At 37.7% G+C, this 16,219-nt stretch overlaps 1 protein-coding gene across 1 annotated transcript in view; it reads right to left on the bottom strand.

Annotated features, from left to right (window-relative positions):
- Positions 1-16,219, bottom strand: part of DDX10 (DEAD-box helicase 10) — a 269,719-nt gene that overhangs the window by 228,144 nt on the left and 25,356 nt on the right. The window contains exons 8-9 of the mRNA XM_021671095.2: positions 15,759-15,921; positions 9,985-10,069 (exon numbers count right to left, since the gene is read on the bottom strand). Of these exons, the coding sequence (XP_021526770.2) occupies positions 9,985-10,069; positions 15,759-15,921 (248 nt within the window). The remainder of the gene's footprint in view (positions 1-9,984; positions 10,070-15,758; positions 15,922-16,219) is intronic.

Raw genomic sequence — 16,219 nt, 5'->3', positions numbered from 1 at the left:
CTTCAAGTTCAGAGATGGCAAAATGAAATAAATAGGCCCACAAGTCTACACGGGGCACAGACTGTGGCAAAGGGGTACAAGAACCGAGGAGACCAAAAAGATACACACTCCCTGTTCTCTCGTGTTTCAACTGACCCCTAGGAAGGAATAATAAGGCTAGCACACCTCTATCTATCTCGTCTACTCATTCCCCGGGAGCACCTAAGAGGCTGAGTCAGGACTAAAGTCATAAAGGGACCATGTTCAAACCTTTTAAAGCCACAGCTAACAGAGTATGTGCAGAAGGCTACACATCAAGACAAATTCCAACAGTGGAATTTTAGAAGAAAAAGACTCCCAATGGAAAATGGAAAACACTCAAAGTTAAATTCTATAAGGCAAGCACCCATTAAAAAGATCACTGGCCATTGTACCTATCTTACATTACACACATCTTTTCCCAAAACAACACAAAGCACACGTTATCACCCACACACTAATAACCAAAGTTCCCTAGTACGCTTTTATTCTAGAATAAAAGCACTTTTTAAAAGAAGGCATAAGAACATTTTTCTTTAAAAAATGCTTGCAAAAATAAAGCCTATTTACCCATGAGCTAGCTTTTAGATTTCAAAAGCAACTTTCAAGGCCCAAGGCTAAATGTATAAGAAATAAGTCTTCTTCAAAAGATTTAAACTTTAAAACTCTATATTTAGACAAATTTGTTTTCAAACATACTTACTTCAAATTGATAAACTGTACTTATCATGTACAACATGTCTTAGAGTATATACACATTGTAGAATAGTTACGTCTAGCTAATTAAAATATGTATTACCTCACAGAGTTATCATTTTTGTGGTGAGAACATTTAATGTCCACTCTCAGCATTTTTCAAGAATACAATACAGTCTTAAGTAGCCACCATGACAAATTATTTTAGGAGACATTCTAGCCACCTGACAAAAAGCCCTACATCCGAAACAAAATTTCATTTTCACCATCAGTATTAATACTGTATGGAATTTATGCAGCTCTTCCAAATTTATGAACTTTTTTTTTGTATTAATACATTAATTTGCAGATCTTAAAAGCAAGCAACCAGTAGGAAGTAGCAATACAAAATAGTATTCCTGAGAGCCCAAGAGGTTGGCCTTAAATCAGCTGGTTACTAAGTATCAGAGACTTTAAACTTCTCATCCACCACTTTTTCAGTTATACCAGGATTCCCTCCAGAAACAAGAATACTCAACAGATTGGTCATGGTTGTCTAACTGATATCAAGAAGCTTATCTCCACATCCTGCAGCTCACTAGTATTGCTAGTTAAAATCGGAATCCAGACCATTGGCTTGGATGTACATGGTAATTCTTCTACTGAAATAACCTTCAAATAAACTAGAGCCAGAGGCAGGAAAAAAGCCCTGCCATTCTGGCAATAATTTGCCTTCTGCCCACGAGCCAGTAATCTTAACTCAAATTCAGATTCTCCAACACATCAACTCCATTTAGTTGGCTCTTTAATTGTCCCTTAAACTTTGCTCATTCATCCCGTCCACTACCGTCCTGCCATGGACTGTGATACACTGTTCACAACTGCATAGCTACCCTCAGTTCTCTTAGCCTCGTTCTCCAGGTTACAAAACGTTTATATAGAACAATCCCAGTTTTGTCAACTAGAAAAGCATATAGACATAAGTACATGAAAAAAATTTTAGGATTTTAGGTGATTTTAATTGTTTTGTCAATATTGTCTAGAATCTGTTTAGTGAGTAGCATTATTTTTGTAATATATGTTATTAAAAATAAGTTTTAAAAAATTCTATATACTTTTAAGACCTACATCTTTTTTATCACTCTTACCCCATTTAACATACATCCTAGTACTACCAATATTAGTATATTTCCTTAATTATTAAATTTAAGGACATGTATACATGTGTCATGTGTCCCTAACACATGCACAACAAATATTTGGTGAGTGAACCATAGACACTGTATCAGCAGATAAAACACCAGACTTGGCCGAGCGTGGTGGCTCACACCTGTAATCCCAACACTTTGGGAGGCCGGTGGGCAAATCACCTGAGGTCGGGAGTTCGAGACCAGCCTGATCAACATGGTAAAACCCCGTCTCTACTAAAAGTACAAAAATTAGCCAGGTGTGGGGGCGCACCCTGTAGTTCTAGCTACTCGGGGTGCTGAGACAGAAGAATCACTTGATCCCAGGAGATGGAGGTTGCAGTGAGCCGAGATCACACCACTGCAGTCCAGTCTGGGTGACAGAGCAAGACTCAGTCACCAAATTAAAAAAAAAAAAAAAAACATCAGATTTAGAATTAAAACAACTGGGTTCTAGTCTTGTTGTACTATTAGCTGTATAACTTTAGATAAAATAAATCACTATTTACTATATTTTCTTATTTATACATTATACAACTTACTGATTTATGTCCTTTTAGGATCTAAAACTCCACAGCTCTAACGACTGATACAATAGTCACTGCTCACAATACAGTAATAATCAAGAAGTGGAGAAAGGGAGACATTTTAGGTTACACTCTACTATTGCACAGTCCTCTCTTTCCTGCCCTGTATCTCCTTCTGTTCTCCCTATACCTCAGCCTTACCTGTGACCACCATCCCCAAGATTTCATGTCACTGGGGGAGAACGGTGCAGTCTGTTATGCAGATGCAGAAACACAGCCATAAGGGATCTGAGTCCAACGGCTCTGTTCCTCCTGAGCAACATGGTACATAAGAGAGCTTATTCCAGGAAAAAAGGTTATCTCTGACTTACAGAATGTCTGAAGATTCTACACTGGATTTAAAAAAGGAAAGAACAGGTTTGGAAATACTTTAGGGAAAAGAAAGTCATCTGCACCTTAAGATCTCAAATAACAAACAGGTATACCATGTCAGGCCCAACAGTGACAAATGAAGTTCACTGTAAGTAATTAGAAAGAAACCAAGCTGGCTAATGCATATTGCATGGAAAGCTTCTAGCAAACTGATTAAGAACAAGGATTTATGGGGTTCACAGAGAAAGGGTAGAAATCATTAAATTCTATCGCCTTTGTCCCCAGAAAAATTTTTTTAAAAAAAGCTAAATTTTAACAGATTAAGAATAAAAAGAAACCTCAAATGAAAGTGGTACCCATACTACCTAAAACTACACTCTCAGGAGATAACAGAGTTAGATACGATTAACCCCATTTTACCAGAAAAGAAACTGAAGCTTAGAGAAGTTAAAGACTTGTCCAAGGGTACACGGTCATCAGGCGACAAAGTCAAATTCAAACCTAGGATCCCTGACTTTTTAAAGGCAGTGATGGAACAACCACAGGATGTCTCTCTCCCATAGTCCAAAGAAAGAAAATGCATGTACTTTTGTCTTCCTGACCACAAATGCCAACGGATTTAAAGACATCCATGTTTCTTCCCCCAGTAACTGGCTCTCATGCATTCTAGAAGGTCTGCATGGGAGCAGCAGCCACAGGAATCCATTAGATGTAAACAGCTGGATCAGGGCACACTGGCAAGAATGATTTGTAGAGTCAGAAAGACCCAAACATCAATCCCAGGCCTGGTACTTTACTAAACTGAAAAATCTTAGACATATTCTACCTCAAAGTCTCTGAGAAAGAGCTTCCTAATACGAGAACCTCTTTCATGAGTTGTTCTATGGGCTAAATGAGTTTATTCATACAAATATTTATTGAGTTTGGGGAAGTAAAAGGCTAAACCACAGTCCATTCATTCTCTATGTGGTACGGGGTGGGGGTAGGGAAGAGGATGCCCTGTGCTCCCTCTGCCCCCAAAAAAGTGATATGGTCAAATCTCCTAGAAAACATATTAATGACAGACCTCCAGGGAAACAAAAATGGTATTTGCCAGGTAAGAGTCCTCACCTATGAGAGACTTTTAATAGGATGTACCATGGTTGTTCGCAATTCATGGATTCAAAAGCATGTTTCTCTGGTGGGCTTTGTGACCGAGCACACAAATAGTCCATCTGTGCAAGTGTCCATCTAAGCCACACATTATTTAGAATCTTCTATGTTACCCTGGGCCAGAGCAGGCTCTAATTTGACAAGAAAATACCCAGGGAGCTATAGTGGAGATCCCACACCTCTTCCTATTTCACCTATATCTTGGGATTGCTTTTATCCTTGAAATCAGTGATAAAATTTTATTTTATCTTTTAGAAGACAGCTTCTAAAACAACTCCCAACAATCTGTACCTCCTGGTATTGACACCCTTGTGTTGTCCCCCACAAGGAATAGAGCTGATATGCAACCACTAGGATGTTACAGTTAAGACGGACTGTGACTTCCAAGTCTAGGTCATGAAAGACATTGCTGCTTCATCTTTCTCTCCCTTAGCTCTAATTTGCCCTCTCTGATGAGGTCAGTTACCATGTAGTGGCTGCCCTGTGACGAAGACCACATGAAAAGGAACTGAGAGATGCCTCTGACCGACAATCAAGGAGGAAATGAATCTGGCAACAACTATGTGAATAAATCTGAGAACTGATGCAACCCTAGTTGAACCGTGAAGTACCATCTGTCACCTTCATTACAGCCTGGTGACAGACTGAGAGCCCGAGGACTCAGAGGAACCACACTGAGTTCCTGACCCACAGAAGCTGCAAGATAATAAATGGTTATTGTTTTAAGTCACCAAGCCATGGGTCAATTTGTTATACAAAATAAATAATTAACATGTTAGGATAATTAACATATTAGGTAAGATCTGATTCATGGGTCTGAATCACTATCTCAAATGTCTACCACATGCCAGGTCCTGTTCTACGCACTTAGGGTACATCAATATATTAGACAAACATTGCTGCCTTTATGGAACTTACAATCAAATAAGGTGAAAAACAATTCAAAAATATACTAAGTAAATCATGTGTTTGAAGGTGATAAAGGACTTCAAAAAAAGGAATGTAGAGGAAGGTAAAAAGGAGTGGTTGGGGAGGATGAGGAAACCATGTGGATACTTGAGGAAAACGCATCCCAGCAGAAAAGAGAGAGCACTAATATAAAGGCCCTACCAGCAAAAGCATGCCTGGCACATACAAGAAACAGCAGGATCAGTATGGAGCACAGAGAAGAAGGGGAGAATACTAGGAAACGGGGGAGGAAAGGGATGAATAGTTTAGACCCAGGGGGTCACTGGCTTTCACTCTGAGTGCGACGGTATACCATCAGAGGAGTGACATAATCTGACTTATGTTTTAGAAGGAACACTCTGCCTGCTGTATTGACTAGACAGAACAAAGTAAGGATACCCCTATTCCCACGGGGTGCCTGGGAAACAGACTCCTAAGAAATATTCCCAAGGGGTGCCTGGGAAACAGACTCCTAAGAAATATCAGTCCTCCTTATCTACCCCTTTAGCCATATTGGCTATACTCTACCCCAGCTCCTCACTGCTTCAAGACACAAAATAAATTTGCTGTGACCTTTTATGCAACCTTTAAATCTCAGACACCAACAAAGACAGAAGGCCATGTAAAGAAGCATCAGCCACTCTCTAGGAGAAGCAGACTGTAGACCTTCACAAATGTAAGCTAAAGGAATGAAAGAAATCATTTTCACTAGCAAAGATTGCTCCTATCTTGTATCTAAGGTACATATGGTAAGCCTTGCAAAGTTAATGCTCATGAAAATTGTCTTTTTACTTTTATCATTTCAATTCACAAACCAATTAAAGATACTATTAAAAAATTCTCACTAGCTATTCCATAAAGTACCAGCAGTCTCCCACAAACAACCATGAACTCTTCACAAGTTATTACAGATTTTAACTAGTAGCCATCTTCCCTTTTGCTGCTAAGATCTAAACTGCTGCCAACGAGTATGCAATGCTAAGGTTTGGCCTCTGCTGCCCCCTAGTGGAATCACGATCTGCTCCCCACATTACACAGTTTCTGAGAGTCAAAAAATGTAGCCAGGCAAATAAGGCTAAATTAGAATACTGCTGAAAATTATTTTACCTTCCACTATTATGGGAAAAAAACCTATATATAAATATCCATCTTCTACCCACAACCCTCCCCACCCTCTCCAAATAAAAAGTTTTTTAAATTGAGAATATTTGATGTCTATTTTCCATTCCCAAATATTTTCTGTTTTCAACTGGACATTTTTATAAAAACTGAAGAGCTTGGTTTTGTACCAAAAAAAGCTATAAGCCCTAAAGAGAACTGCTTTTTAAAGTAGTAGAATGTATCACAGGATACAGCATTATAAAACTATATTCATATAGCTGGTCTCACTCATCTCTAAAGGAGATCATTTTGTTAAAAGGGGTGTGTGATGGTTAAGGAAAATACAAGGAAATTTCTTAACTGCTATAGATCAAAAGAAATTTTATAAGGTAAAATTAATACAGAATTAGGTATTTCAAGGCAAAAGTACCCAAATCACTTTTTTACCTAAAATACAAAAAGAAAAAGAAAACTTAGCGATTTTGCTAATGAATTTGTTTTTCTATATTCATATATTATAGTTCAATTCCAAAGGCAAACACTATCTGGCAACTTGGTTTTAATTACAGCCAAATACACAGGATTTTAATTAGATTCAAATTTTAATTTAGCCTTTATTCAATTCAATTATTTAGTCTCATGGCCCACAAAACTTTCTAATTATCTCTAAACCCACCATTGGCAACTTTTAAACTGCCAGAAAAAAAAAAGCATTATATATGCTAAACCTTTCTACTAACTATACATCTAAAGAAGTCAAAATATTTGTAATTGATTACAAAAGGTCAAACAGACTTGTGCTTTAAAAGTTAATGACCATATTAAAAATTACATTAAAACATGTGTCTGAAGAGAGAGATTAGTATTCTCTCTCTTCAGACACAATAATGTGATGTTGTTCTAACTCCTCGTCATCTCCACAGTCATTAAGACCCAATTTAATGTTCACCAAGGCATGTTCAACTACATAAAATTTTCAACAACTTCTCCAGGAACTAAGAACCTTGAATACTTCCCCTTCTAGAATCCTTTCCTGATTTATATAGAGATGTCCAATAATCTTCATATAGAAAGAATAATTTTACTGCTAAATGTATTCTATTTAGGAATCAGTCTGCCCTGTCCCCATCAATACCACTGGCACATCTAAAAAGTATGTAATACATATCAAAATAATCACATTAAAGAATACGTTAAAGATATTGAAAAGGAAAAGAAAAAATAAAAAGTGCCTACACCCCTGGCTCAATGTACTTGTGAGATACCATATCCAACCTTGCCTACCCCGAGGCCCACAGGACCACAGAAAGTAGATGTGTGCACAGGTATATGTACAAATTTACACAACTACACATTTATTGAGTATGACACAGTGGAGAAGGTCATTCCACCAACGACCAATGACTTCCCAAAATATTTCACTATGAACGACAATCAAAACATGAACTCGCTGGGCGCAGTGGCTCACGCCTGTAATCCCAGCACTTTGGGAGGCTGAGGCGGGCAGATCACTTGAGGTCAGGAATCCAAGACCAACCTGGCCAACACGGTGAAACCCTATCTCTACTAAAAATACAAAACGTAGCCAGGTGAGGCAGCACACGCCTATAGTCCCAGCTACTCGGGAGGGTGAGGCAGGAGAATCACTTGAACTCAGGAGGCGCAGGTTGCAGTGAGCCGAGATTGTGCCACTGCATTCCAGCCTGGGTGACAGAGCAAGACTCCATGTCAAACACAAACAAGCCAACCATGTACTCAACACATTAAAGACCAATGAGGCACCATCTATCCCTTCATAAAATGGAGAAGAGAACAGGCAACTATTCTACCCGTGTCCCATCTTACTTAGTTGTAAGAAGCAAAAAAATTCTAGAAACAAATTTGTCTGAATGTACAATGACATCATATACAAAACCCAATCCTAACTGTATTGCTTGTTTAAAACTACACCATCGACTGCAATTAAAACACTTATGTTTGAACCCACTAATATATAAATCCTATTTTTAAATAGTCTTTCACTATTACACTGTTCTCTGCCTGCTATCATGCTGGTCAAAAGAAGCACATTTAATTTGAGTGCATTTTTATCATGAACCATGTTTAAAGATGGCCCACAGGGCAAACACGAATCAATCAAAAAAAAAAAAAAAAAACACTTAAACACTCAAACATTCAAACATCTTATGAAAATTAGAAAATAGAATTTTAGAAAGTTCTATTTCTTGCTAGGTTATAAAAGGACATAAAAACCTTCACTTCAGCTGAAACAAAAAGTGACCACATTAAAAAATTATGTTTTTTTCCAAAGCTACCCAAAAAACATAAATGCATAGCAATCTAAAAGAACTAAACTCCAATGGAACTTCCTAGGTAAGCAAGGAATAGAGTACACTTTCATCCTTTGGGCCACTTGCTCAAGTGGACACAGGACAGGTGGTAAAGCAAGCCTGCCAGGCAGGACAGTCTGTGCCCGCGCCTAAAGATCCTGCCATTCCCGGGAAAGTTTTGAAGAAGAGTTTGTGGCTTGAAATTGGAAGCAACTGTTGGTCCAGTTAGACCAATACTGGAATCCATATGATAAATACCCAATCATCCAGTTTAGATGAGAAAGAAAATAGAGCAAAAATATAAAACTAAAGAAATAATCCATCTATGGCTGACCATAATTAATCATATCCTAAAGATCACAATAAGGTAATTTCCAGTTCTTAACCACTACAAGTATCAGTGAGACAAATACATATTGAAACTTTATTCATCTCTCTATTTTCTTAAGATCCATTTCCAGATGTGGAATTACTAAGACAAAAAGAAGAACTGTAAGGTGGTTAGTAAGTATTACCATGTGCCATCCAGAAAAATGTTGACCATTTACAATTCTGCCATGAACGTGTATCTCCCAGCTTCACTGCTACAGCTTAATAGCAATGACATTTGTGCAATCCTTTTTGATTCATTCAGATGCCTTTCTAAGCCATTTAATTCCAAATGACTGACTTTACTATGTTCTTTTCTAGGCAGTTCCTCATACCTCTTGAGCAAATATAGGATGCTTTTGTGGGGAAGTGGGGCATATAGGAAGAAGGAGAGATAGGGAGTGGTCTTCAGCAATGCCTCTCTTTCCTGAGCTAGGAAGAAACGAAGAAGAGAAATCTATGATTCCAAACCACTTAGCCTCTTAATAGAGCCTCCACTCTAGAAGGTAAAAGCACAAGATCTAGACTAGATGAGCCAGACTGTCTGGGTTCAAATCCTGGCTCTGCGGACCTTTGAACAAATTGTTTAACTGCTCAAAGATTCAGTTTCCTCATCTGAAAACAGGTATTTAAAAATATAGTAAGTAGTCCCCCTTCATCTGTGGTTTCTCTTTCCATGGTTTCAGTTACCCCCAGGCAACCAGCGCCCAAAAAATAGAAAATTCCAGAAATAAACAATTTATAAGTTTTAAATTGCTCACACTTCTGAGTACCCTGATAAAATGGCACACCATCCCACTGTGTCCTGCCCAGGATGGGAATCATCCCTTTGTCCAGCATATCAACGCTCTAGACCCCAACCACTTGTTAGTTACTTGGCTGTCTCAGTTATTAGATTGAAAAAACATAGCACATATTGGGTTTGGTACTGAGATTTCGGGCATCCACTGGGACCTTGGAATATAACCCCTGAGGATAAGTGAGGACTATTACAGTCCTATACCTAACTGACAGGTCATTAGGATCCAATGAGATGACTTTCAGTGAACAGTTCTGGTGAAAACTAAGGTAAGGGAAAGTTAAAACAAACTAAAATAAGATTTTTATGGATTTTTTGCAGCACTAATCAAATCTTAGCCATAATAATTTACAACAGCTGTCAAGTTGCTATCAACTCTCACCACAAAATGCCAAACCAGCACTCACTTACCTGAATCCCTTTCTTCTTTGTTTATCTGCAGCTCAGAAAGCATGCTTTGTCATTTAGATAACAGCAAAAGAAAATAAGTGAGTCAGTATACCTACCTGGCAGTTCTGCCTGCTCTGTGAATATATGTATTGGCATCCTCAGGACAATCAAACTGAAGAACCCAATTCACGGCTGGGAAATCTACAGAGAAGGGATGTGAAGTTAAGAAACTGGTTGCAAGATCTGCCCTGCTGCACTATGTTTATTTTACCATATTGCCTGTCGGTACTTTTCACCACATCAAACTGATAGATATCATCTATGAACTCTATTAAAAATAAAATCAACTGCATGAACCAAAAGATAAACATTTCTCTTGAAAAAATGAACCAAAATTAATGACTCTTTGAATATGAAGATTACTTCATATTTGACACAGAAGAGACAGATTGCTTTGTGTCAAAGAGTGAAATACCCTGGTATTTAATAACCTGAAAGCACCACTTCTCGTGGGGTTTCAGAACTACAGAACTGGTTTCTAAATTTAAGTGAAGCTTCTTTCCTTTTCCTACTAACCCCAGCTCCATTCAAATTAATGCTTTCTTCCTAGGTCCTTCCTCCTCTTTCCTAGCAACAACTACTCCACATGTATTTTCTGGCTATAGCAGTTTTCATTTATTTCCAGAAAATCCTGGTCGCAACTTCTTAAGAGAACAATCTTCAGTCATTTATAGATTTTGCTTCAAGGATTTCAGATCAACTCCTATCAGAGAAAAGGGCTGAGCACCAAAAATAGAAAAGATATTAGAAGATAATGATACTTAAGAGCATCAAAACTGTCACTAAGTCACACGTCTATTCAAAAAGGTAAATGTTAGTGTGAGGAGGAAGAACCAAAAGAAACAGAACAGAGATACTCTCTCAGGTAGCTGAGAAAGCAAGGGCATATTGCAGGGCTGTAAAGAGGAAGATGGGTTGAAATCAACACGTAGAACCTCAGGCCCCCTCTCTCATCCTGGACAGTTGCATCTCCTGAAGGGAACCAAGAGTCTTATCTAGAGAAAGGCTTCAGACCGCAGACACCAGAGACAGTGGAATGCAGGAACACCAGAGCCAGAATGAGAACAGGAGTGCTGAGGAGGAAGTCTGCATGCTGCCTGGGAGGTCTGGGTGCTGACTTCCTTGCTAGGCTTCCAGAGCCAGTGGTAAGCTTAGTTCTCAAGAGACTGAGACTGTCTTTTCAGGAGAGATTCAGTGCTCAAAGAGAATAGACACTGGCATTTTGAATCCACCCCAAAATGATCAACTGTCCAAATCGTCTCACAATGACGGCCTTTAGTCAACAAGCCTCATCCATGTACAAATCGCTTCAAATAGGTTTTAGTGCCTCACTGTTAAATATAAAAAGGCATCCAAGTGCAAACAGTGGAGAAAAGTCTCAAATATGAAAGACAGAAAAGAAAAAAACCAATGTGGAGTACAGAATATAAAAACTTAACGTCTTCAAAGAGAGAAAACACTATCTGGTCAGGTGCGGTAGCTCACATCTGTAAACCCAGCACTTCAGGAGGCTGAGGTGGGTGGATTGCTTGAGGTCAAGAGTTCGAGACCAGTCTGGCCAACATGGCAAAACTCCATCTCTACTAATAATACAAAAACTAGCTGGGCATGGTGGTGGGCACCTGTAATCCCAGCTACTCAGAGGCTGAGATATAAGAAATGTTTGAACCTGGGAAGCAGAGGTTGCAGTGAGCTAAGATAGCATCACTGTACTCCAGCCTGGGCAAGAGTGACACTGTGTATCAAAAAAACAGAAAAAAAGAAAACACTACATCCATCAAACAATAAAAGGGTGTAAAGGTGTTCTTAACAGTTAAAAGTTAATATTTTTATAGAAAACTTGGATTATAAAATCAAAGAAATCTTCCAGAAAGAACAAGAAAGAGACATAGATGATCAACAGTAAAAACAGAACAGGAAAATTAGAAGATCAAAGAGGTCAAACACTCTTCCAGAAGGAGTAAACAAGTGGGGGGAAAGGAAGAAATTTACGATGAGACAGTTATTAGCTCAAAGAGAATCACAAGAAAAAGTATAAGAAACAATCTAAGTACACTAATTCCCTCAGCAGCAATTACATAGTCAAAATAACATAAATAACGTTTATTTAACCAAAACACCAAGAAGCAATTTAAAGGTAAATTTCCTGCCACCAAGACACACATGAGTCTCTATTCTAGCCACTCCATATGATAGCTATTCATGTTTAATTAAAATTAAATAAAATTTAAAACTTATCCCTTCCCCAGTTCCACTAGCCACATTTTAAGAGTTCAATAGCCACATGGGGCTACTAGCTATGGTATTAGACAGTGTAGACATGAAATATTTTAATGATAGAAAACTCCAATAAACAGTACTGGTCTGCACCGAAAAGGTACATAAACTAAAGGCCTGCACAACAAGTAAGACTTCACAATAAGTTACGTTATTGTAAAATGTTACAACACTAGATAAACAGTAAATCCCAAGAATATCCAGAAAAAGTAAGGTTACAAAAAAGGAATCAGAAACGCGAACATCTTCTCAACAGAATACCAGCTACTGAAAGACAATGGAAAACGTTCCCAATCCTAGACCATTATCAAATCTGCAAGAACTCAAAAATTTACCTCCCATATACCCTTTCTTAGAGGCTACTAGAGAATGAGTTTTAAGTTTAAAAAATAAAATTTAAAAATAGTAGCAGTAGTAAGCCAAGAAAGTGGAAGACATATCTGGAAAGAAAAGTCCCAGGAGAAGTATGCGTCAGGCGTACGGGAGCAACTAGGCCAGGTCAGAGCTAGAGGCAGAAGGCTGCAAGAGGGAGGTCCCAATAAGAAAAGAAAGAGAACTGTGAATTGCTAGAGAACGAGGCACATGACACCCGCTAGAATACTGGAGAATTCAGAACTGCAAGCACAAAACTAAGCAAATTTTATAACAATTAACTCAACTATTTACCTCAAAAAAACACAAAAGTAAGTGCAAGGCAGCTAACAGTCTTAGCATGCTACCTCCCTTGGCAACAATGAATTATAATCAAAACAACGTAAATATGAAATGTTTATTTAACAATAAGTCACAATATGATCATATGGTAAAGATGGGGTGGCAGAAGAGACAAGATTGTTAGGTTACAAAAAGAAGCCTAAAATTTCTAAACTTGATAGATTAAAAAAACAGCAATATAAACTAATGAGTAATATGGAGCAAAACACCAGAAAAAGAAATAAGGGTTTTAAGTAGTTGTTTAAACTGTGAAGATGAGTACAGCAGGGCCTGCTAGTAATTTTTATTCCATGTGCATGTATCATTTATTCAGAAATAAAATTGAAAAATAAGACCAGGCACAGTAGCTCATGCCTCTAATCCCAACACCTTGGGAGGCCAAGGCAGGAGGATTGCTTGAGCTCAGGAGTTCGAGATCAGCCTGGGCAATAAAATAAAATAATAAAAGTCACTGCTGTATCCTAAAGAAGTTCTTAGACATTTACACAAAAGAGAACTTCAGGATATTTATCAAACATTTCCATAACAGAAAAACTGAAAACTTCTGTCCACTACTGCAGGAATAAATGTGTAACTACATAAATTTATACTATGGGAAACGACATAATACATTAGATCTTTATACATTAACATGGAAAGACTTCAAAAGCAAAGAAAAGCATTATACCGAGACTAGTATGTATGATGACATTTTTACAGGAATTTTTAAACACCCAAGATGATACTAAACATTGCTTATAAATACATCTACATAGAATACTTCTTAAAAATAAACTATGACAAAGTCTCTTGACACTTTTTGTGCCTTAGATAAAGCCTATGAACCCCTTCTCAGGGTATTTTAAGTGCATAAAACATTTAGGAGTACAAGAAAAAACAATGAAATATAGAACTCAACATTTTTATCAGATTTGATATAGTAATGCGTATGCCTATTTACTAGCACATTAAATAACATGACCTAGTTGTGGGTCTAATAACCACTATAACATCAAAATAGTACTGAGTGTAAATGATATTCTAAGATATCTGTAAAAACTAATATAAAATTATTTCGATTTGTGGCAAAGACACAGGTACTACTAAAACTACTATAATTTCTTGCTTAAATTCATAATGCTAAATTTCAGTTAAAAATCTAGTGAAAGTATTTTTTCCCCATCCAAGTTCAGAGACCTGCTGAATTGTATCACAGAGTTTTTGGATCAGAGGTTAAAAAAAACCTTCAGCTAAAAGGGTAAACATCAAATAGTCGACAGTAACTATGTCTGCAAAGAGGAAGGGGCAGTAAAATGGAATGAGGAATAGTTACAAAAAGCACTACATCAATTAATACTTCTTTAACAAAATCCAAGGAAAATGATAAAATATTAACATCCATTCATTGTGAATAGGTAGTATATATGTGTAATGTTTTTAAAACTGTAAGATAATTTTAAAAAAAGAAATCTGTCCTTAAAAGGCGTATACTTAAGCTGGGTGTGGTGGCTCACACCTCTAATCCCAGCACTTTGGGAGGCCAAGGCAAGTGGATCATTTGAGGTCAGGAGTTCAAGACTAGCCTGGCCAATACGGTGAAACCCAGTCTCCACTAAAAATCTAAAAATTAGCCAGGTGTGGTGGTAGGCACCTGTAATCCTAGCTACTGGGGAGGCTGAGGCACAAAAATCACTTGAACCCAGGAGGCAGAGGTTGCAGTGAGCCAAGATCACACCACTGCACTCCAGCCTGGACAACAGAGTGAGATTTCATCTCAACGACCACCAAAAAAGGAGTATACTTAAGTTCAAAATTGGTTTTTGGGACCTAAACTATCTCAGGTTCAAAAATCAGAGGGTAACATCAACAGAGCCCAGGCACGGTGGCTCATACCTGTAATCCCAGTACTTTGGGAGACCAAGGGGAAAGCATCACTTGAGATCAGGAGTTCGAGACCAGTCTGGGTAACACAGTGAGACTCCATGTCTACAAAACATTGAAAAACTAGCCAGGCATGGAGGTGCATGCCTGTAGTCCCAGCTGCTGAGGAAGCTAAGGCGGGAGTATCACTTCGGCCTGGTAGATCAAGGCTGCAGTGAGCTATGACCGTGCTAATAAACTCCAGACTAAACTAATAAATATGACATCTGAGATATGCTTTAGAGTACTGCAAGAGGGACAGGAGAATTATGAAAAAGATAATTGTTAAAGCTGGGTATATGAGAGTAGATTAAACATATTCAGCTTTTGTATATGCTTCAAATTTGCTATAATTAACAATACAATAAAATTAAGTGATTGAAGCATTCAAATTATCACCCATTTATTCTCACCCTTTGTTGCTATGTCTAGTTTTCCTCTCTAGTTACTTCCATCCGCATCCCACTCCGACAAAGCCAGGAGTTGTATAATCAACAAAGCAGCTTTTTGAAAATAAATTTGAATACATTAAATGTAGTGATTTCTCAGATATAAATTAGAAAGGTGAAAACATGGACTTCACTGACTTTTCTTGTTAAATGAGTTCAGTATCTATAAACAAGTTTCCAACTTCAAAGAAACAGGAATTGTTTTCATATCTTTAAACTTTTAATCCTCCTCTGATTTTGTAGGTTCCTCAGGATTCTATGGTATGATTATCATGAATGAGTAAAAGCACGAAAAATGCAAATACTATAGAAACTTTCACTGAAACATCCTTAATGTTAATCACCTGCTACCAAATTACTACTTATTTTTCTCTTACAAAATAAGAAAAGAAACCCAAGTATCTGAGTCTATTAGATTTCCCAAAATACACTTTATAAGCAAATTACATTTCTCACGATCACAGAAATTTCATGGTAGGAAGTTTTCTTACCCAGCCCCCTGGCTGCAATATCAGTAGCAAAGAGCACCGCAGCTCTCTTACGGACAAACTCATTATAGACTTCCATTCTTCTCATTTGCTGCTGTCGACCATGGAGGGCAAGGATAGAAATACCAGGACGTAGCCGGCAAAACACTCGGTACAGATATTGGACCTGGGGCATTAACAGAAAAAGAAGGCTGCTTACGACAGATGGCAGCAATAAAGCTTAGAAGATGAGCAGCAAAAATGTATTAAGCAGCATGAATTTTACCAATTAAAAAAATGTTCATAGAGCAGAGAAAGAGAAATGTAGTCTAGAGTTGTGGTCCTCAAGGGTTTTTGTTCACATATTTCCTTTGATTTTTAAAAAATGTTCTTGTATTTTTATGTTGATATCCAAAACTTTCAAAATTTCAACAGTAGCAAAGAATATCATTTCTGATAAATACTGATGTTTTAAAATAAACACT

The sequence above is a fragment of the Aotus nancymaae genome, unplaced genomic scaffold (genome assembly GCF_030222135.1).
Source record: "Aotus nancymaae isolate 86718 unplaced genomic scaffold, 86718_ANA_hifiasm-v0.15.2.pri h1tg000012l, whole genome shotgun sequence".
In the NCBI taxonomy this organism is placed as follows: domain Eukaryota; kingdom Metazoa; phylum Chordata; class Mammalia; order Primates; family Aotidae; genus Aotus; species Aotus nancymaae.
The sequence above is the reverse complement of the archived record's forward strand: the minus strand, read 5'-3'. Positions and strand labels throughout refer to the sequence as shown.